The sequence below is a fragment of the Macrobrachium rosenbergii genome, chromosome 31 (genome assembly GCF_040412425.1).
Source record: "Macrobrachium rosenbergii isolate ZJJX-2024 chromosome 31, ASM4041242v1, whole genome shotgun sequence".
NCBI classification, from domain to species: domain Eukaryota; kingdom Metazoa; phylum Arthropoda; class Malacostraca; order Decapoda; family Palaemonidae; genus Macrobrachium; species Macrobrachium rosenbergii.
Genome location: NC_089771.1, coordinates 6106359 through 6129464, shown reverse-complemented (window position 1 = coordinate 6129464; position 23106 = coordinate 6106359). Strand labels below are relative to the sequence as shown.

Below are 23106 nucleotides of genomic sequence, written 5' to 3'. Positions count from 1 at the left end.
AAGGAGACGCCTGCTGTCAAGTCCTAGGTCGAACTGGTACCAATTTAAGCCCACAAGCCTAAGGTCGTTTTCCGTTGAAAAGTTCTTGATGTCGTCAATCATTGTGGATATGACTTCCGCAGCCTCCTGGGCTTGTTTGAGAGGGCCAAAGATACTGATGTAATGACGTTCATCATCTTTGTCAGGAAGGTAGATGGCCACATCATTTTCCCTGATGAGTTTTCGAAGGGTTAGTTCCTGTGGCCCCAATACAGCCTCCCTGAATTTCTGATCAACAGTCATCACAAAATCTTCTTTTCCTACCGCAAACAGCCCTTCCGACACCTGAGTCAGCTCGTTGATGTTGAAAACCTTATCCACTCTGAATCTGATTTTTGTAGAGCTTTTCAACATTCCTCTTAGGTCCTGTGAGCTGTACCATCCTCGTACCATCGTTCCGACATTCATGACGACTCCGTGGTCTTGCTTGGCCATCTTGGCAAATTTCCCTGCTTTGCCAATGATCTGTCCCAGATCCAGGTCTTTCTCACACTGGAAGGAGAAGGTCTTTCCTCCACACTGTTTGAGAGGTCCACATCTTGGTTGTCGTGTCGTTTTCCAGTCATTTCCTGGTGCATGACGTTTTCCTTCGAGGGTTTTCGCAGGGCCAGTAATTTTTGGTTCAGGAAGAATCTTTGCAGTGTTGGCATAGGACATTTTTCCAGCCTCTTCCTGAATCATATCTTGAGATCGACAGTCTTCCTTTTCTTCCTGAGGGACATATTCTTCTTCTTCCGCTTCTTTCGTGGTGAGATCCGGTTCCTCCTCGCTTTCCTTTAGAGGGTCTTTTTCGTCTTCCTCTTCTTGAGTCAGAGCAGCTTCTTCTTTTTCGTCTTCATGTTCTGGTTCGTCCTCCTTTGCTAAAATATTAGCAGGCTCTTCTGCTTTTTCCTCGAGAGGAACTTTTTCCTCTTCCTTTTCTTCATGAGGGAGACGGGGCACAGATTTCGGTAGACGTCGTGTCCTCATGCCTCCTGTGCCATCCTCTGCAGGGACCTCTCGAAGCGATATGCCAACAATGATCTTGCATCTTTCTTCCTCCTCGAACTCCCAATCTTCGTCCTCAATCTCATAATCATCTTCGGTTTCCCAGTCTTCTTCCACAAACTTCCAGTTATCTTCAAAATCACTCTCTAACTCCAGACTTTCGTCGTCGTCCTCATCCAGCAATTCTTCCATGATGGGGAACGTTCTGCGTTGCACGATAATGAAAGTCTGTTGTTTCTTCTCGTCTTCCTGCTGGCGACCCCTCTTGAGGATGGCGGCAAAATTCAATCCATGGTCAGGCTCAGGTACCAATTCCTCAGGAGGGGGAGAGAGCTCTTCCATAGCAAGGTCCTCAGAATATATGTCACATCCGTCGATCTCCTGTTCGTCGAGGATTTCCTGAATGTGCAGGAAGGCCATTTCGACACGATTTCCAGCGCCCTCCAGTTGGGCGACTTCCTCGGTGTCATCTTCAGGAAGGACGAGGCGAACGTTGTAAAATTTGGTGAATTCATTGACCTCTCTTGATATTTTGCTCAAGATACGTTTCTCCTTCTTCGACAGTGGGAATTCATACGTGTCTCCATTGATTAATCGAATTTCCTTTTTCACTTTCTCTTCTGGGCAGTTTTCAGATACGTGATCTTCGGAAGGGGTTTCATTCGAAATCTCTGGATGAGAAGTTTCTGAAATATCTTCTTCTTTCACTTCTCTCCTGTCCGTATCCCCTTCTGAGTTATTTATCAAGGTCTCATCATTCTCTCCAACAATGTTCTTCATTCCTTGGAATAAGAACATTGTAATGGCAACGGCATTCAGAAACAGGAACACTCTGGGCCAAAAAACAAGATTGTCAACTTCTCGAAGAACGTCCTCAGCCGCTGCGGCCGTTCCTTGCTTGCCCTGGAGAGCGTTCCTCACCAGGGCTTGCAAGGGTCCATCGCAGGCGGTCAGAGTCGGTTCCTCGTATCCGGTATGAGTTGTAAGTCCAATATAGTCCAGAAGGAAGTGCAGAATGCGATGCATTTTGTTCTTCCTCCTGAAATCCAAAAGAGTTTCACGGGCGGCATCACAGCAACGGAACTCGGTCTCGAGAGACGTCGTCCAGTTGATGCCTCCGGCCAATACGATCCTAAGTAGCAGCATGAAAGCAGCGATGAAAGCTCCGAATGCGTTGTTAACACTTTGGAAAATCATTGTAATAACGATGCAGATACAGGCGCCTTCCCTTATGCTTAGTTTCTGTTTAGGGTGCCCAGTCTTCGGGATTGGCTTCTGCGAGACCTGAAGGACTCCTCTGGTCCCTGGGGAATCCTGAAGTGGAGTGTATCCGCCATTGGCTTCTGTGAGACCTGAAGGACTCCTCCGGTTCCTGGGGAATCCTGAAGCGGAGTGTCTCCGGCATTGGCTTCTGCAAGACTTGAACGACTCCAATCCCTGGGGAATCCTGAAGCGGAGAGTCTCCGGCATTGGCTTCTGCGAGACCTGAACGACTCCAATCTCTGGGGAATCTCGAAGCAGAGCGGCTCTGGGATTGGATTCTGCGAGACCTGAAAGACTCCTCCAGTCCCTTGGGAATCTCGAAGCAGAGCTGCTCGGGGATTGCCTCTGAGACCTGAAGGACTCCTCCTGTCCCTGGGGAATCCTGAAGCAGAGCAGATCTGGGATTGGCTTCTGCGAGACCTGAAGGATTCCTCCTGTCCCTGGGGAATCCCGAAGCGGAACGGCTCCGGGATTGGCCTCTGTGAGACCTGAAGGACTACTCCAGTCCCTGGGGAGTCCCGAAGCGGAGTGGCTCCGGGATTGGCTTCTGCGAGACCTGAAGGACTCCTCCGGTCCCTTGGGAATCCTGTAAGTGGAGCGGCTAAGGGATTGGCTTCTGCGAGACCTGAGGGACTCCTCCGGTCCCTTGGGAATCCTGTAAGTGGAGCGGCTCAGGGATTGGCTTCTGATGAGACCTGAAGGACTCCTCCGGTCCTTAGGGAATCCAGAACTGGAGGTATCCGGGATTGGGGGTTAGACCTAAAGGACTCCTCCAGTCCCTAAGGAACTGAAGGAGCAACTCCGAGATTGGCTTTAGTGAGACCTGAAGGACTCTGGCCCTGGAGACTTTGGATTGGGGGCCTCAGTAGCTTCCTTCGACTTCAGAGGGTGAAGGATATCAGGAGACTGCCTTGTGGCGGCCATCTTGGAAGGTCTGGTGACTTACCACTGAATTTGAACAGGGACTTTGTGCCATTGTGGATTTTGTTTGTCCTGAATGTTTAGTGTGTAAGTGTTTGGTGAATGTTTAGTGAGTGTTTAGGGTTTTGTGAATGTTTAGTTTGTAAGTGTTTACTGTTAAATGTTTTCTGAATGTTTAGTGAGTGTTTAGTTTGTAAGTGTTTACTGTTAAATGTTTTGTGAATGTTTAGTGAGTGTTTAGTTTGTCAGTGTTTACTTTTAAAGGTTTTGTGAATGTTTAGGGTTTAGTGAATGTTTAGTGAGTGTTTGGGGGTTTAGTGAATTTTTAGTTTGTGTTTAGTGAATGGGTAGTGAGTGTTTAGCGTTTAAGTAATGTTTAGTGAGTGTTTAGAGTTTAGTGAATGTTTAGTTTGTGTTTAGTGAGTGTTTAGGGTTTAGTGAATGTTTAGTAAGCATTTTGTGAATGTTTAGTGAGTGTTTAGGGTTTAGTGAGCGTTTAGAGTTTAGTGATTGTTTAGTTTGTGTTTAGTGAGTGTTTAAGGTTTAGTGAATGTTTAGTGAGTGTTTAGCCACTGAATGTTTAGTTTTTGTTTAGTGAGTGTTTAGGGTTTAGTGAATGTTTAGTTTGTGTTTAGTGAGTTTTTAGGGTTTAGTGAGCATTTAGGGTTTAATGAATGTTTAGTTTGTGTTTAGTGAGTGTTTAGGGTTTAGTGAATGTTTAGTTTGTGTTTAGTGAGTGTTTAGGGTTTAGTGAGCATTTAGGGTTTATTGAATGTTTAGTTTGTGTTTAGTGAGTGTTTAGGGTTTAGTGAGTGTTTAGGGTTTAGTGAATGTTTAGTTTGTGTTTAGTGAATGTTTATGGTTTAGTGAATGTTTAGTGTGTGTTTAGTGTTTAATGAATGTTTAGTTTATGTTTAGTGAGTGTTTAGGGTTTAGTGAGCATTTAGAGTTTAATGAATGTTTAGTTTGTGTTTAGTGAGTGTTCAGGGTTTAGTGAGTGTTTAGGGTTTAGTGAATGTTTAATTTGTGTTTAGTGAGTGTTTATGGTTTAGTGAATGTTTAGTGAGTGTTTAGGGTTTACTGAATGTTTAGTTTGTGTTTAGTGAGTGTTTAGGGTTTAGTGAATGTTTAGTTAGTATTTAGGGTGTGGTGAATATTTAGTGAGTGTTTAGGGTTTAGTGAATGTTTAGTTTGTGTTTAGTGGGTGTTTAGGGTTTAGTGAGTGCTTAGGGTTTAGTGAATGTTTAGTTTGTGTTTAGTGAGTGTTTAGGGTTTAGTGAATGTTTAGTGAGTGCTTAGGGCATGGTGAATGTTTAGTGAGTGTTTAAGGTTTAGTGAATGTTTAGTTTGTGTTTAGTGAATGTTTAGTGAGTGTTTAGGGTTTAGTGAATGTTTAGTGTGTGTTTAGTGAGTGTTTAATGAGTAATTAGTGAATGTTGAGTGTTTAACGACTGTTTAGGGGTTTAATGGGCATTCAGGGTTTAGTGTTTAATATTTAGTGAGTGTTTAGTGTATAGTGATTGCTTTGTGAATGTTTGGTGAGCTTTTAGTGTATAGTGAGTACTCAGTGAATGTTTAGTGAGTGTTCTGTGTTTCATGAGTGTTTAGTGTATAGTAAGTGTGAGTGTTTAGCGAGTGTAACTGTACAGTGAGTGTTAGTGTTTAGTAATTGTACACCACTGTTTAGTTAGTGTTAAGTGACTTATGCAAAGAAAGTCCTATAATTCACAGGAACCATTGATGCTAAACATTGCTTAGATCCGAGAGCAGATGCTTAGGAGGCCTTGACCACAATGACTGTTTCTGTGAGGTCACTTTTCTCTGTGAAATTGGGTCAAGTAATAATAATAATAAAAAGGTGAAAATAATACTAGTAATAAAGTAAGGCTAGTACTAAACATGGCGAGATACATTTGACCCCCAGGGGGTAGTACTAAACATGGAGAAATACATTTAACCCCCAGGGGCTAGTACTAAACATGGAGAAGTACATTTGATCCCCAGGGGCTAGTACTAAACATGGAGAAATACATTTGACCCCCAGGGGCTAGTACTAACCACAGCAAAATACATTTTACCCCAGGGACTAGTGCTAAACATGGCAAAATACATTTGAGCCCAGGGGCTAGTACTAAACACGGAATTGACCCCCGGGGCTAGTACTAAACATGTAGAAGTACATTTGATCCCCAGGGGCTAGTACTAAACACAGAGAAATACATTTGACCCCCAGGGGCTAGTACTAAACACAGAGAAATACATTTGACTCCCAGGGGCTAGTACTAAACACAGCAAAATACATTTGACCCCTAGGGGCTAGTACTAAATACTGTAAAATACATTTGACCCCAGGGGCTAGTACTAAATACTGTAAAATACATTTGAACCCCAGGGGCTACTACTAAACATGGCGAAATACATCTGACCCCCAGGGGCTAGTACTAAACATGGAGAAATACATTTGACCCCCAGGGGCTAGTACTAAACATGGAGAAGTACATTTGATCCCCAGGGGCTAGTACTAAACATGGAGAAATACATTTGACCCCCAGGGGCTAGTACTAACCACAGCAAAATACATTTTACCCCAGGGACTAGTGCTAAACATGGTAAAATACGTTTGAGCCCAGGGGCTAGTACTAAACACGGAATTGACCCCCTGGGGCTAGTACTAAACATGGAGAAGTACATTTGATCCCCAGGGGCTAGTACTAAACACAGAAAAATACATTTGACCTCCAGGGGCTAGTACTAAACACAGCGAAATACATTTGACCCCCAGGGGCTAGTACTAAATCAAATTTCTCTATAAATTTCTACCAAATTTAAAGGATATTTTGAATATATTTTTCTATATAAGTTTATTGATTAAACTATTAGTATTTAATAAAGGGAATTATTACCTTAAAAATACCATAAATTCTGACTCAGTGTTATATTCTAATAGCAATTAATTCTAATATAGAATTATAAAGAATTAAATCAGGTCTTTATCTTAAGTGGAAATCACAGAAGAATTTATAATGGAAATATAATGAAAATGAACATGGAAGATTTTCATACTCAGGAATGACAGAAAAAGAGAATAAAAAGTGGAAAATCCTAAGAAAAAATTAAGAAAATCACCATAAATGAAGAGAATTTATAATGAAAATATAATGGAAATGATCAAGGAAGATTTTCGTACTTATTAAACACCGAAAAACCGAATAGAAAATAAAATATATATAAGAAAAGAGTCAAAATTTAACGCCAAAATTCCCCAAAAACGAATCACGGAACGGAACAAAAAGTGGAAAACCGTAAGAAAAAATACGGAAAATAACATTAAATACGGCGAATTTATAATAAAAACGAAATTAAAATGAACACAGAAGATTCAAATACCCATAAAAAACAAAAAAACACAATAAAAAACAAAATATATAAGAAAAAAGTCAAAATTAATCCAAAAATCACCAAAAAAGAGGAGCCGTTACAAAGCCAACGCCCCACCCCGAGGGGACACTACTACAACAACGACAACAAAACAAACTTCAAATTCACCCAAACGTGAAATTTCAAGAAGATTCTTAATTTAAACAATAAAAATCCTTTCCCAGCCATGGAGGATGACCAGAGTAGTATGGAGGATTGCGTCAAATACTTCCTGAGGAGTGAGTATGAGAGTGTGAGTGATATTAGAGGGTTTATTAAGGTAAATGTGTAATGTGGCGTTGGGAAGGATTCCTTTGGTTATGGCGTCCCTTAGGGTAATTGCTGGTTCCTGGGGCCTCTGTTGTTTATATTTGTTGGTATTTACTCGTTTTTAACGGCCTGGTTTTCAAATTAGGCTGAAATAGGTCTGGGGGTTCGTTCCCACGGCGATACACACCATCGCCCCTTCTCTAGGGTTGTTCCTTGGCGTGCCATTGGCTCATGGAACTTGGTAATGAGGTTGTTAATCGGCCATTACGGGGTTGATTTGGGGTAACGTCCCCCCCAGCTCACCTGCCATCACCGAGCACTTTTTCGTTCGGCCGCCGCCGAGCGAGGGTAGGCTAGCTATCTTTTCGCTCTCAACGCTGAAAATAGCTTATGGTCGTTAACAGTCACAAAGGACATTGACGAGGGTAATGAACCTTCTTGCCGTCTGTTAAAGGTGGATCCCTACCATTTAGGCTAACACTTATAGGGGTCGATTTCCTGCTCTCTTGGCAAGATTTCGGCAGGGGATGTAGGCTACCACTTTTTGCCTCGTGCCAAACACCGCCATTTTTCCCCCCTCTCTCTCCCACCCTACACTTCTCTATCAGCTCATAGGGGGTTTATATGGGAGGTGGGGGTCAGTACTCCTACTCTTACTACTCCGACTGCTAGCATCTGCTATTAAGTTTCCAGTAGCTGTTGGTCTTCCTGTAGAAGATGCCTCAATGACATTACCTATGGCAATACCCTAACAGGAGAGTAAGACATGGCTAAGGGGCAAGGATAGGAAGCATAGGTGCCTTCCTCCCTGCTCCTTCTGTCGTTATTGAGCCTATCCTAGCCCTCCCCCTCCTAGTCGTCTTGTCTTCCTTGTCTAGGAGGAAGAAGATAGAGTCCTGTAGGACTCCCAGCGAACATTCTCCCCGGCCTTGGGAGGCGACGGACGCAGATGAGTGATTGGTATTCTCTCATTGCTGCAACTTACCTGACTCGTTACCAAGTCTCAACGACGAGTTCCATCTCTGTTAAGAATTCTCTTTCTTAAAAGGCTCTGGTTTGTATACCTAAGAAAAATACAAATTACTGAGTTTCTGTATATTATTATTTGGTCTGCACTTTTGTATTCAAAGGAATTGGCTTCAGTAAGGCACTGGTTTGCCAAAGTAATTGGCTTCAGTAAGGCAATGGTTTGCCAAAGTAATTGGCTCCAGTAAGGCATTGGTTTGACTAAAAAAAAACAATTTTTTTGTATAATTTTAGTTTAATTCTTAAAGCTGAATCTATATTCAGGGAACCAGAATTAGCAGTTGCATGTACTATGTCTATCAGCCCTTTCCTGTGCTGTGTTAAACTTTTATATTGCATTTCAGAATATGGTATTATATATTTATTCTTTAGCCTTTTACTTATTTATTTTTACTTCTTGAAAATCTCATTCATCGTCAGTACGAGTGGCTGTAATCCAAGTATGTCATATGCATGAGTTATACAAATATCTTAATTTTTTTCTTGTGAAAAACTTAGTTTATTTTGCTCATCAAGTGGCTGAGTAAGTCCCAGTTATGAAAGCTATCTTTGTTACTGGATGTGTTATTTGATTTCACACGATTCTTCTCATCCGTACAGACGCCACCGTCGACAAGAGGGACCTGGACAAGGATGAAATTAAACAAAATTTGGAAAGACTGGAGCTGAACGTTGAGAAGGGTCTCAGTTCCAGGGACTTGAACGTGCTCGCACGACACGTTGTCTTCACCAGAGGATATGGTACGTTGGTTGTGCTTGTTCAGTTCTTCAGTGTCAGCTCGGAGTAGGAAATGATATAGGACGTGCCCTTGGATATTTATCAGAAGAATATTGCATGAATGAGGGATAGATTCGCAAGGTACTTGCTAGGTCCTATCATTAAAACTTTTGAACAGCCTAAGTACCTGGATGCATTTTTGTATAGTCATGTAACAGTGGCCTTATGAGTAGTCCAGCACCTTAGTTGCTACCCCATAGTTAAGTCAACATCTTGCTTATCTCATGCTTAATCGTATTCTCCATCAGATATTACTCGTCAGTTTGCTGTGGTCAAACTCTAGTCAACTTAGGCTCATCTTCTGTATAAAATTCTTCGGTTCGATGCTCACGTCATCAGCTGGAGCGTGGTACATGTCTTTCCCGATTGCGTCGTCTCACTCAGAATGTTTCTTTCTTTACTGATCTCCCCTTTATGCTTTTGTTTTTCCAAAATCGCATAACCATCCTTTCTTCCAGAGGCGGAAAGGCCTTGTACAGTTTAGCTATCAATATCATTGTCCTTTGCATTAAAATACGTCTCGATGTCCCATGTTAACCTGCGTCCTTCTTTCCAGACTTTGTAATCCGCCACAAGATTATATACTGCCTGGTGCCCGAAGGTTCAGACTTTCCTTACGAGATCGTACCACTGGCCGTGTCGAACTGTACGGAAGTTGTAAGTGTATTTCTGAATAAGTTTCTGTTGTGGGTTCCTCTGCGAAATTTTCTTGGGAACTGGGATTGTGAGGTTGTTTTCTAAATTAACAGCATTAAGAAATAAAGTATTTTTTGTAGGCTGGTATATCCCTTAGCAGTGCTTATTGGTGGTGGCACAAAGCAGATAGATAATGAGATCAATTATTGCAAAGTTAAAGGAATAAGATCGAGGAATAAGAAGGAATTTTGGTTTGGAAATATTGAGTGGATCCAGGATTTAACTGTGCAATTATTATTATGTCATTACAGATCAGTTTAAGTTAAAGAGACGCTTACTTAGTGATCTTTGCATAGAGTGAGTGAGGGACATACACCTCCTGTCTTGCTCAGAAACATGAGCTGTCCACAATTTCAGTGTGTGACCATTTTGAAAAAGGTTCCGTTTGGTATGAAATATTGGAGTTGACCCACAGTTTTAATATGTAGTATTATCATTAATTTTTGCTCTGCTGTCATTTTAGACATGATGCATTTTTAGATAATTCACTTTAATTGAAAGTTGAGTGTAAAGTGCAGGCCAGTTCAGGCAAGGAACTATGTTGAATTGCTGTTAGCTGTCATATGTTATAGGGTCTTTGTTACTTATCAGAAAACCAGACGCCCAAAGCATCTGTTAAAACGAGGTGCTACTCAAACGGTTTCTTGCTCCCATTAAGCGAAGACTCCTCGTTTCAGCCGGTGAATCCAACGTGGCAGGCCTCGGTCCTCTCCTGAGTGTGTTCCTTGCTCGAACATGGGGTGATTGACGCCTACAACAAATTCATACACATATGCTACTCGACATTTGCTCCAAGACATTTAGCAACTCAGGCATAACAATCCTTTCATTTTCCATTATCCCAAATCCATCGGGAGTTCGCTCGTTAACGTATACTTAAATAACAAAAGGGAAGAAGCCGGAGTTTACAAGATACCGTGTAGTAATTGTCAGGACATCTACGTAGGCGAGACAGGTAGATCGCTCTCGCAAAGAATAACAGAGCACAAAAGATCAGTACGTTACGCTTCGGAGAGTTCGGGAATTTTCCTACATATCAGAAATACAGGGCATGCCATTAACTGGAGTGGGGCAGAGTTGGTTTTCAAAAGTTTCTTTGGCGCAATCGAGTTTTCTGTACAGCGTATAATCAAGGCCACCGAAAACAGATCTATCTTTCGGTGGTCTTGGTATAATGCTGTATGAGCCGCAGCCCATGAAAATTTAACCTACAAAAGAAGGATGCTGGAATCTGCTATCATCAATCAAACCAACAATATGAACCTGTCAGGAGGACATTGGAAATCGGATGACATCGACACCTTAATCCTCAAACCCCTCATGAAGAAGATGACCCAGGAAACGCGACCGCCAGATCCATTGCCAAACGGGAGCTAATGAGGCCAAAAACCACTAGGGAATTTGGCCATTCTCCTCCTTAAGAAACGCCACCTCCATAGCATCGGAGGCCTAGGGCCACACCTTTATGTTTTTGTATATATACCATTGTAACTTTCCTCCTGTCCATATTCTACTAGTGAACAGGGCACAGAAGCTAGTGCCCTGAAATATATGGTTTCAACGTTAAAAAATAGTGTTTTATGTATGTTCTTATATTCATATATATATATATATATATATATATATATATATATATATATATATATATATATATATATATATATATATATATATATATATATATATATATATATATATATATATATATATATATATATATATATATATATATATATATATATATATATATATATATATATATATATATATATATATATATATATATATATATATATATATATATATATATATATGTGTATATATGTGTGTGTGTGTATATATATATATATATATATATATATATATATATATATATATATATATATATATATATATATATATATATATATATATATATATATATATATATATATATATATATATATATATATATATAATATATATATATATATATATATATATATATATATATATATATATATATATATATATATATATATATATATATATATATATATATATATATATATATATATATATTATATTATATATATATATATATATATATATATATAGATGTGATGGAATTAATGATGTGAAATATTCCATAGCTCAATAGAATTTAAAAACAAAAATTAACTCTGGCAGTAATTTTATCCTGTAACAATCACAATATTTTTGCATTCAGGCCTGTATCTGCAAATCTCATGCATATATCGTAACATACAAAAGTGATGAAAGTTATAGAAATTTATATAACTATAGGCTTATGCAGATTAAAAGCTAGATGGGATAGGGTAATAGTGGGAGAAAAAGGAAAATCATGTGTTATCCCGTCATATTCGTATGTATTCCTTGTAGGCCTATAACTGATAATAGGATAATAGGTTTATGTAAAAAGTTTGTCCATCTAATGCTGGATCATATCAGGTTGTATCGACATTAAAGTATCATATATTCTTTACTTTTAATTTTGCACATGCGTTCATACTTTTGCAAGTACTACGAGTATAGGTTCACCCCAGAACTGGCATTCTGCAAATGACCAGTTCATGACGGCCTTCTGGACGGGAGATGTTCCCGTGACGCTGCCAAGAACAAAATTGATGACTAGTCTTAAGTCACCGTTCACACGAAGAGATGTAGTTGAAATCTCACAAGCTGTAGGATTTCACGATCAACCCGTACTTGATCCCCACCAGACAGACTGTCTGACCAAGTGACAGACCAGAATTACAATCCATATGATTCAATCTGGTTGGAACTAACCGGGCCTTTCTACTGATCATAAAACTAGACCTCATCATATAGAGCTGCCCTTAGGGGAATGTACCAAAATTAAATTCCTTATTAATGTTTATATTTCTGATACGGAATTATTATTTTCCAGTATATCATTGCAGGTGCCACAGGAATTCAGAAGGCATGTATAATATGCAGATCAGAAGAAATATTTTTGCCTTTTAAATTTTGTCTGGCTCACGAATTGCAGAAAATTACCATTTTCTTGTTGAATACTTTAAATATTAATATCGCCTATGATACATATTGAATCATTTCAAGGTGTCCTATCTCTTACCTACAATCGTTGGTTATGTCTGTCAGGGGGTAACCACCTATTAAAATGTCTGTCATTACCATCACAGCACTCTAGGATGTGCAGTGCTATTGTAGTGCAAATTTTACTTGGTATCTCCAGTGTTGGATGTAGATCCTGTCTCCCCCTTCCCTCTCGTGGGGGTGTCTGTCAGGGGGTAACCACCCACTAAAATGCCTGTCATTACCATCACAGCACTCTAGAATATGCAGTGCTATTGTAGTTCAAATTTTACATGGTATCTCCAATGCTGGATGTAGATCCTGTCTCCCCCTCCCCACTCATTGTGGGGTGTCTGTCAAGGGGTAATCACCCACTAAAATGTCTGTCATGACCACCATAGTACTCTAGGATATGCAGTGCTATTGAAGTGTAAATTTTACTTGATATCTCCTAAGTTGGATCTAGATCCAATTAACCCCCCCTTTTTAGTGTGTCTGTCAGGAGGAACCCACCCTCTAGTATGTCTGTCACCGGTCATTCTATAATCAGGAGAGTCCAGGGATATATTATATATTAGTTTCATCTGGTATCTCATATACTGGATCTAGACCCAAAATCTAACAAGCAATTAGTGCTGCTTGCTAAGTAAGCCACCCATATATTTTCGGCAGACGGTCAGTTTCACCGTTCACAAGTCTACTCCTAAATATCGGTAGGGATTACAGTCGGTATCTCGTTCGTTGCATCTGAATGGTCCGGGCTGCCGCTCTAATAACATTTCTGTTAGTATTTTGTATTTTAATAAAATGATCTCTGGACTGTGAGACAGAATTAAGGTTTATAACTAGACGGGCTAACAGTGCTGTGAATGGCCTAGTTTCATAAATTTTTAGGTATTTATGTATTTAACAGTACAAAGATGATACATTTTTTTTATTGTGAAAAGTTTGTCCCTTTAGAGGGCATCGGTTGAAGCAGTTATATGTAAAGGCCAATTCTGAAGCCTTTACTTTATTTAAGTCTCTGTTTTATGAACAGAGGTTTGAATCTCGCTTATCCCGAGATATTAAGTGATAGCGTGTAGCGTGAGCCGACATCATTAGTTATACCTTTCCCTAACTAAAATCTAAGGACTACTGGAATGAGATGCTAAGTACAAAACTAAACCTTTATTGACAAAAAAAACAACGAAAATAACTTCTTAAAAATTATGAAGAAGGAAAACGAATGATTCATCAAGTATCAAAAATTCTTCTAAGGAAATAAGGTTCAAAATCATAAACACCCAATTACTTAAGGGAATACAGAATATAACTCATCTGTCAAAACATCAACAGGTCAATTAATAAAATCAGGTCATCTCAGAAATGTAATACCACTCCCTTCCTTGTAGGAGGGAGAGAGGGAAGAAGAATACCTGTGAAAGAACAAACGTCACATTAAAAATCAGAAAATGTAAAAATTGCAGAAACATAAATTTTCACTGCCACAGGGGCAACGTTTGTGTTTATAGTTCTGAAAATAAAGTCTAAAAATTTTTATGAGTTCTACTCACTCCATAAAGTCCTCTGGGACAGTCTCCATGTGAAAATACACCTCACATTTTTAGTTTACACAGATATCGGATCGCAATGCCCGATCAATCAACGGTCCCTCCCATTATATTCAATATGCAATGCACGAACAAACGTACTTTTCCGTGACATCATTCGAGGTCAAAGTTCGGCAAGACATGCCTCTGTACTTCAAGGCGGCACGAAGTACACGTACACACGTACATTATCGAACTGCTTTCTTCAAAACCAGATTTTGTAACTGGTTCAGCTTCTAGAATGTTCTTTGCTGAAACCGCATTTTCTGTGCTGGTGTCCTGTCACCAAGGAGCCTTTTGCGACTTCCTTTGGTATGCGAATGGTTCAGCACTTTCCTATCTGCTGTGTATAGTCAAAATGGACCCTGCGAATAGCTGACCCAACTTTTCAAAGGTCACCTTCGCGAGCAATTACATATATTTCAGGTGTTAATTGTTTGAAGATTTGCATCACGAAAAAAGCCTGTTGTTTTTCCTAAAGGAACGACTTCCTAAAGGAACGTCGTTCCTTTAGTTTAATTCGATTGGTTTGTTTACATTATATGTCCCGTAGGGGGTTAGTGCTGACAGTGCTCCTCACAGTGCACCCCACGCAGGGCAGTTATATTTCAGGTGTTAATTGTCTGAAGAATTGCATCACGAAAAAGGTCTGTTGTTTTTCCTAAAGGAACGACTTCCTAAAGGAACGTCGTTCCTTTAGTTTAATGCGATTGGTTTGTTTACGTTATATGTCCCGTGGGGGGTTAGTGCTGACAGTGCACCCCACGCAGGCCACTGTGGGCATTACTCAAGGTTTTTTGCAGCAACCCTTCCATGGGCCCTAGCTGCAACCCCTTCCATTCCTTTTACTGTCCCTCCGTTCACAATCTCTCTCTTCCATCTTACTTGCCACGCTCTCCTAAGAATTGTTTCACAGTGCAACCGCTTTGATGTTTTCCTCCTGTTACACCTTTCAAACCTTTTTACTCTCAAATTCCTTTTCAGCACTGTATGACCCCATAGGTCCCAGTGCTTGGCCTTTGGCCTAAATTCTATATTCCATTCCATTTACGTTTTATGCTGTTTAATATGTCAGTTGTTGGATCATGTCTGATAAAATGTCGCTGCTTTCAAAGTCAGTCTTATATAGTTTTTGTTCCTTTGCAAAAAAGGTTAACTGATTATTATTATTATTATTATTATTATTATTATTATTATTATTATTATTATTATTATTATTATTGTTGTTGTTGTTGCTGTTTTATACTAGATAGATGTAAGTCAGTGTGTTCACTGCGCAGTTTGAAGCCGATGGTAATTTTACACACTTCCCGTCTGTGGTCCAAGATTTTCTTTTATTTTTATATATATATATATATATATATATATATATATATATATATATATATATATATATATATATATATATATATATATATATATATATATATATATATATATATGTATATTATATATATATATATATATACGGTGAAAAATAATGCATAGAATTAGACTCAAGATATGAGAGACTGCTATATATATTTAGTAAATTATTTAGCTCTTATTGGAGTGTCATTGTTTTTTTAATGGTCTGGATTACGAAATTCAGAGCAGTTAAGCCTCGCCAATAATTTTTTTTTTTTTTTTATTTTGTTGATGAATCCCTCGTAGGGGTAGTGCTTGCAGTGCACCTCATGCGGTGCACCGTAGGCATTATTTAAGATTCCTTGAAGTGTCCTTCGGCACCTGACTGCAACCCTTTCATTCCTTTTACTGTACCTCCGTTCATATTCTCGATCTTCCATCATACTTTCCCCAACCCTCTCCCGACAATGATTATTGATTCATAGAGCAACTGCTTTGAGGTTTTCCTCCTTTTACACCTTTCAAACCTTTTTACTCTCAATTTCCTTTTCAGTGCTGAATGACCCCATAGGTCCCAGCGCTTAGCCTTTGGCCTATATTCTAAATTCTCTTCTATTCCGGTTGATTAATCGTTTAACTATAATGTTCATTGGCTTTCCTTTATTGGAAAGTGACTGATCACCTTCTGTGGTCAAGATAAGATTCGCCCCAATGACATTTTCCTTCAAAGTCGTAGTAATGGTGAAAACTTCAGTGAAGCCGACCGCAGGAAACCAGTTTACACTGGTTATCAAACTTCCCTTTTCCTGTGTCTTCTTATAAATTTAAAATGGCGCTTTCTGCTTGCATTTGTCATCATGTATAAGAAATTGCACGTGTTCAGACTCTCGTTGTTATTCGTAACAAAATTGGGAAATTCTTTTTTTTTTTTTTTTCAAAATCTTTGGCATGAATGTGAATTTCCTTGGGAAATTCTTTTAAAAAAATCGTAGGCATAAATGTGAATTTCTTTGGGAATTTATTCTTTTAAAATAATAGCCATAAATGTTAATTTCTGTGTGAAATTCCTTTTTAATAATCGTAGGCGTAAATGTGAATTTCTTTGGGCAATTACTTTTTGAAAATCGTAGTCATAAATGTGAATTTCTGAGTGAAATTCTTTTTTTAAAAATCGTCGGCATAAATGTGAATTTCTTTGGGAGATTACTTTTTGAAAATCGTAGGCATAAATGTGAACTTCTGAGTGAAATTCTTTTTTTTTTAAATCGTAGGCGTAAATGTGAATTTCTTATGGAAATTCTTTGTTAAAAATCATAGACATAAATGTGAATTTCTTCTGGAAATTCTTTTTTAATAATTGTAGTTATAAATGTGAATTTCTGTGGGAAAGTTTTTTCTAAAAAATATAGGCTTAAATGTGAATTTCTTTACAGAGGTAAGTGAACATTTTTGCATGGGCTGAAAGGACCCTCAGTAAGTAATAATGATGGTTTTGGGATTAAGTGGTTAACTAACGATAAATTCTTGAATGCAACGAGTGACAGCTTTGCAATTGTAGTTTTAAGTAATTTCAAAGGATCGCTCATTGAAATTAGATTGGCCACTACAAAATAATTTTTCTGTGGTTACAAGAAATTACGATAAATTAAAATCTTTATGCAGAACGTGAACTGCTATTTGCTGTTTATGTATGTATTATGTATGTATGTATGTATGTATGTATGTATGTATGTATGTATGTATGTATGTATGTATGTGTGCATCTCTCATATAGTATCACTCTAAACAAAAACTTAACAAATAAAATTGATACGAATTCTGAAGAAAATATGGTAACGATCGTTGCAACTGGCTGATTCTTGATTTGAAGTGCTACTGGCAGCCACTTGCAACTAGTTGCATAAACTACCAAGGGAAGGTCATTAAATCAATGCCGCTTCAATACAGCAAGTCATCAATTATGGTTTTCTTGAATTGGTTTCCTCAGGGAACTGGGGTGAATTTGGAGTCGTGCGGTTTCCTTAATGTATGTTGTAAACACATTCACACACTTCATTCTTGTTAATAAATTCAGAATGTTCACACTTTTCTTATTGCTATTTCTTCAAATGAACGTATTTACAGAAGCCTGTGTTGTAAATGCACAGACACATTCGCACTCCTTTACTTGTAAATAAAATCCGAAACTTCAAAATTTTTTTATTGCTATTTCTTGAAATCAACTTCCTCAAGCCTCTGTTGTAAATGCAAAGATGCATTCACACTCTTTGCTTGTCAGTAAATTCAGAAACTTGAAGCCCTTTGTTGCTGTTTCTTGAAATCAGCTTATTTACAGAGCACCCTTAAGACCTACTGAGTTAAGGGTTAAAAGACATTCAGGTTTGCATTTGCCTCGTAATTCAGGTGGAACAGGTCTTTCTTTCTTCTCCTCATCCCTAGACTACACAAAGGAATATCCTTTTAATCTTTCACTTGACATGTTGTTTCTTACTGGCCGTGTCCTCGACACAGGCGTCTTTCAGCCAGTACAGTTTCACTGTCCTCTGTCCCCAGCCGGGAAGAGCCCTTCAGAAAATTCCTCTTGTCAACGTTCCTGCTGCTTCATTCTCTATGTAGCGAAGGTGACCTGTGCTTTATCTTCCCATTTGCCAACTATTTTTATATATGACATCGACAGATACAGACGCGCTTGCGTACTTGGGTTCATACCAGTTCTCCAGTCTCGTTCATGGCTGCCAGGGGCATGGATATACATTTCTGAATGTTTGTTTGCACACGAAATTTGGTTGATATAGTGAGTTTCCTGCTTGCATCCAAGAATTATTGGCAGAATATACTGAGGAAAGTTTTGCCTATTGTAACTTAAGAGACTGTTGATATATCATGGTAATCCGTAGTTCTCATTCTTTCCAAGTCTCCTTGAATTGTAAGTTATTACATTCAATTACCGTGGGCTTTCTCCCAATTCCACCTGTAAATCCTTGTACTTCATCTCCTTGACTTTCTGAAACTGTTTTCCCCTCTTTCCTCACTGTCTTATGGGCTGAATTGTTGAAAGTGCCCCAGCGCTTGGTCTGAAAGCCTAAATTTCATAAATCATTATTTGTACTTTCCCTGCAGGCTTTCCTCCTGTTACACCTTTCAAAACCTTTTTACTGTGAATTTTCGTTTCAGCGCAGAATGAAGAGAGTCCACTGAACTCTTGTTGTGTCAGTTCTGTGTTCCTCGTGGCTCTTCCGCAGGCCCTCTTTGTGCAGCTATGGAAGAAATTATGCTGTGTCATTCTACCTGGGGTCTGCAGTCCATACTGAGAGCTTTTTGGTTACCTCTGCTGAATCAGCGGGTTCTGGCTTCACCTTATCCTCACGCCATGTCACACCAGTATTATTATTATTATTATTATTATTATTATTATTATTATTATTATTATTATTATTATTATTATTATTGAAGAAATTTACAGTGGTACACCACTTCATTTTCTCATAAAAACGAGAGAGAGAGAGAGAGAGAGAGAGAGAGAGAGAGAGAGAGGAGAGAGAGAGAGAGAGAGAGAGAGAGAGTAGATTAAGAAACATATACCAATATGAACATATCAGCTCTGTACTTTTCTACTCATTGCGTTTTTATGAGAGAGAGAGTAGATTAGTACATACCACCAATGCTACTCATTGCATTTTTTATAGGCCCAGCTAGAGAGAGAGAGAGAGAGAGAGAGAGAGAGAGAGAGAGAGAGAGAGAGAGAAGTAGATTAAGAAACATATACTAATATGCGAACATATCAATGTGAGTTGTACATGCTACTCATTGCATTTTTATAGGCCCAGCAAGGAGAGAGAGAGAGAGAGAGAGAGAGAGAGAGAGAGAGAGAGAGAGAGAGAGAGAGAGAGAGAGAGAAAGAGAGAGAGAAGAGTGTTTTAAGTCAAGGTTGGTTAAACGAGTATTGCTTAAGTTAAAATTTGCAAAACACACACATTGATTTTCGTTTGATAATCAAGTGATGAGTATCTTTTGCCAAAAATAATTATCCATATATTAATTTATTAATTAATTTTTCCTTTTTTTTGAGAAGTGAGATCTCGTCTTTCTGCTTATCCCTTTACTATACCTCCTCTTACTTCTTCCCAAAGAACACCTTCATATTCTTTGGAAGCTCAAGAATTTCAAGTCAGTGGCCCCCGTGGTGGGCTTGTTCCATATGAATAGGGTTCATCTTCTGAATAATAATAATAATAATAATAATAATAATAATAATAATAATAATAATAATAATAATAATAATAATAATAATAATAATCTTTGGAAGCTTGAATTCCTAGTCAATGGCCCCTTTGGTGGGTTTGTTCCATGTGACTAAGGTTCATATTCTGAATAATAATAATAATAATAATATAATTTGGCAGCAGACCCCTCTTTTAAACAGGTTCTATTGAATATTATTGCTGCTTCAGCTGCATTTATTTTATAGAAGACTTTTTCTATTTTCCTTATTGCAGACTTCTCATTGGAGGTGTGTGCTAACAGCTCGCCTATATTTGTCATTTCATGGGGAAAGTAAAAATCTGGATTCTGCTTGTTTATATACTCTATACAGTTAGAACATTACACATATAGATGCTGGAACAATTGTTGCCGCGACGTTTCGACAGACTCTTTTGTCATTCTCAGCGGAGCTAGTAGAGGACTGGCAGATTGCATAGGTCCTTCTGAATTTATACACGGGCTTCAGCGGGGAGTCATGGACGGCGAATTTTGATTGGTGCAGTCGGCGAACTTCGCCAAATTTCTGCGGCGAAGCTCGATCCTGACAGATCTTCGCAACCTGGGAATATCACTCATTACAGCGTTCCCATTGGCCTGCCGTTGCGTGATGTCATGCCGACTGACATCATCGGTAGTGTGGCTGTTGGGCGGAGGATGAATGATGTCATTATTTACTCTTTCTGTCGTAGTCGGTGGGTTGTCTCGAAGGGCGCCTCGCTCATCAGGGGCGTCTCCATTCTCAGGTTGTCATTTTCAGGTATTCGTTGGATTTAGTGGTGTTCGGCATTACTCTTCTCGAATTCGTGGGTAGGAGCGATGCCTCCTGCGTCGTACTCATTGTATGGGTTTTCTCTCGGCAATGAGGAGCGCCTCCAGCAGGCACAGACGTCGAGGGTCGGCGGCCTCCCAATTATACTTATATTTTGTATAATACTGTCGGGAGATGGAAATATTGTGGGTAGCACGGGCGTTGTTCATGATGGCACCCTCCTGGGCGTGGCAGGAGATCCTTGAAATAGAAGAAATCTTCTATAAAATAAATGCAGCTGAAGCAGCAATAATAATAATAATAATAATAATAATAATAATAATAATAATAATAATAATAATAATAATAATAATATTATTATTATTATTATTATTATTATTATTATTATTATTATTATTATTATTATTATTTCTTGAATGAATAAGGTTCATATTCCGAGTAATAATAATAATAATAATAATAATAATAATAATAATAATAATAATAATAATAATAATAATAATAATCTTTGGAAGCTTTAATTCCAAGTCAGTGGCCCCTTTGGTAAGCTTGTTCCACGTGAATAGGGTTCATCTTCTGAATAATAATAATAATAATAATAATAATAATAATAATAATAATAATAATAATAATAATAATAATAATAATAATGGAAAGAGAAACCCATAAGATTCTTGTGTATAACTTGTTAAATGACAGCACAGGGAGAAGAAGTTCCAGAAGATTGCTGGGCCTTGAACCAGCCTGACTACCTCATCTCTTGAAAAAGGGTCACAGTTAGGACGTGAAAGTGCTCGAGATCAAAGTAATATGTAAATATTTATCAGTAAACAAGTTATACACAAGAATCTTTGGGTTTCTCTTTCCATCATCAGAAGAAAACTGAAAGAAGTTTTTTGTTTAATTGTGGTTTCTTATTTAGAGTGTTAGCGTTTTTTTTTATTTTAGCATTTTTTTCAACATTATCTTCTATTTTCAAAGATTCTAGAAATTTTCAAAGAATTGTTTTTATTTTTTTTTCAAAATAATATTTTAAAGAGTTTGGAGATTTTAAAGATTTTTATTTAATGTGTTTTTCTAAAATATCTCTTGAAAAACAAAAAGAACCAACTGTGAGACTGTAAAAAAAAAAAAAAAAAAAAAAAGTGATATTGAATGAATATTTTGACTTCTGCTTCGGTCATCTCAGCCGAAAAACAGACCGTGTCCGAAACCGTGCCCGAAACCGTGTCCGAAACCGTGTCCAAAGAAGGGTCTGTGGTGGTGATGGTGATGACCCAACCCGTGTCCGAATCCTTTTGCGGGCTTGGGTCTGCTTCTTGGTCTGGGCAGGTCACTGGGCTGGACCGGGAAGCCCAGGCCACTCCCAAAATAAGGCTTAGGACAAAGGCTACGAGTACCTGAAATATGCAAGGCTTTGTTTATGTCAGTGTGGACGTCGCATGTGCGCACATTCGCGCAGGTACTTCTTGCCCTTTCGCACATAAACATCTCTCTCTCTCTCTCTCTCTCTCTCTCTCTCTCTCTCTCTCTCTCTCTCTCTGCTGCCCTGTTCATCATTTTGTGGGGACAGTTTCACGAAATATAAAAATAAAAATATAAACAAAACGCAGAGAAAAAATAAAATTGAAAAACAAAATATAGATAAAAATAAAAAGAAAAGTATAGAGATAAATAACATAGTAAAACATAGATATAAATAAAAATAAAAATAAAAATATAGCTATAAATGAAAATAAAAATAAAAATATAGATATGAAAATAAATGAAAAAAAATGAAAATAAAAATATTAATATTGATATAAATAAAAATATAGTTATAAAGAAAAATAGAAATAAAAATATAGGTAAATAAAAATAAATGAAAATAAAAATAAATATAAATAAATAAAAATAAAAATAAATATAAAAATATAGATATAAATAAAAATAAAAAATAAAATAAAAATAAAATAAAAATATAGATTGAAATAAAAATAAAATAAAAATAATAAAAAAATGATATAAATATAAAAAATAAAAATAAAAACATAGACATAAATAAAAATAAAAATAAAAATATTGATGTAAATTAAAAATATACATAGAAATATAGATAAAGATAACAATTCAAATATAGATATAAATTAATAAAATGAAAATATAGAAATACATATAAATGATAATAAAAATAGACATATACAGTAAAAATAAAAATATAGATATAACTAAAAATAATTACATAGATGTAAATAAAAAACACATAAAAATAAAAATATAGATATAAAAAAAATATAAACACATAAATAAATAAAAATAAAAATAAAAATAAATAAATGAATAAGAATAATAATAAAAATATAGATATGAATAAGAATAAAATAAAAAAAATATAGATGTAAATAAGTATAATATTAAATTATACATGTAAATAAAACAATAAAAAATAGACATAAATGAAAATAAACATAAAAAAGCCATAAATAAATAAAAAAAATAAAAATATAAATAATTAAAAATATAAGTAAAGATAAAAATATGGATATAAATAAAAACAAAAATATAGATATAAATAAAAATACAATAAAAAATATGATTTGAAATAATAATCAAAATAAAAATACAGATGGCAATAAATATATAGATAAAAATAAAAACACAGAAATAAATAAAAATAAAAAAATACATTTAAATAAAAA

The 23106-nt window shown here is 37.1% G+C and overlaps 1 protein-coding gene across 1 annotated transcript; it reads left to right on the top strand.

The window, feature by feature from the left end:
• The first annotated feature begins 6512 nt into the window (after positions 1 to 6512).
• Positions 6513 to 10865, top strand: LOC136855225 (uncharacterized). The gene is made up of 4 exons (XM_067132131.1): positions 6513 to 6866; positions 8524 to 8664; positions 9258 to 9358; positions 10075 to 10865. The coding sequence occupies exons 1-4, from the start codon at positions 6815 to 6817 to the stop codon at positions 10111 to 10113; spliced, it is 333 nt and encodes a 110-aa protein (XP_066988232.1). The 5' UTR covers positions 6513 to 6814; the 3' UTR covers positions 10114 to 10865.
• Positions 10866 to 23106: the final 12241 nt, after the last annotated feature.

Bases quoted from the DNA above. Each gene is read 5' to 3' on its own strand.
- LOC136855225 (XM_067132131.1), top strand. From the start codon at position 6,815: ATGGAGGATGACCAGAGTAGTATGGAGGATTGCGTCAAATACTTCCTG. The intron at 6,867-8,523 runs GTGAGTATGAGA...TCATCCGTACAG, and splicing joins CGTCAAATACTTCCTGAGGA to ACGCCACCGTCGACAAGAGG. The intron at 8,665-9,257 runs GTACGTTGGTTG...CCTTCTTTCCAG, and splicing joins TGTCTTCACCAGAGGATATG to ACTTTGTAATCCGCCACAAG.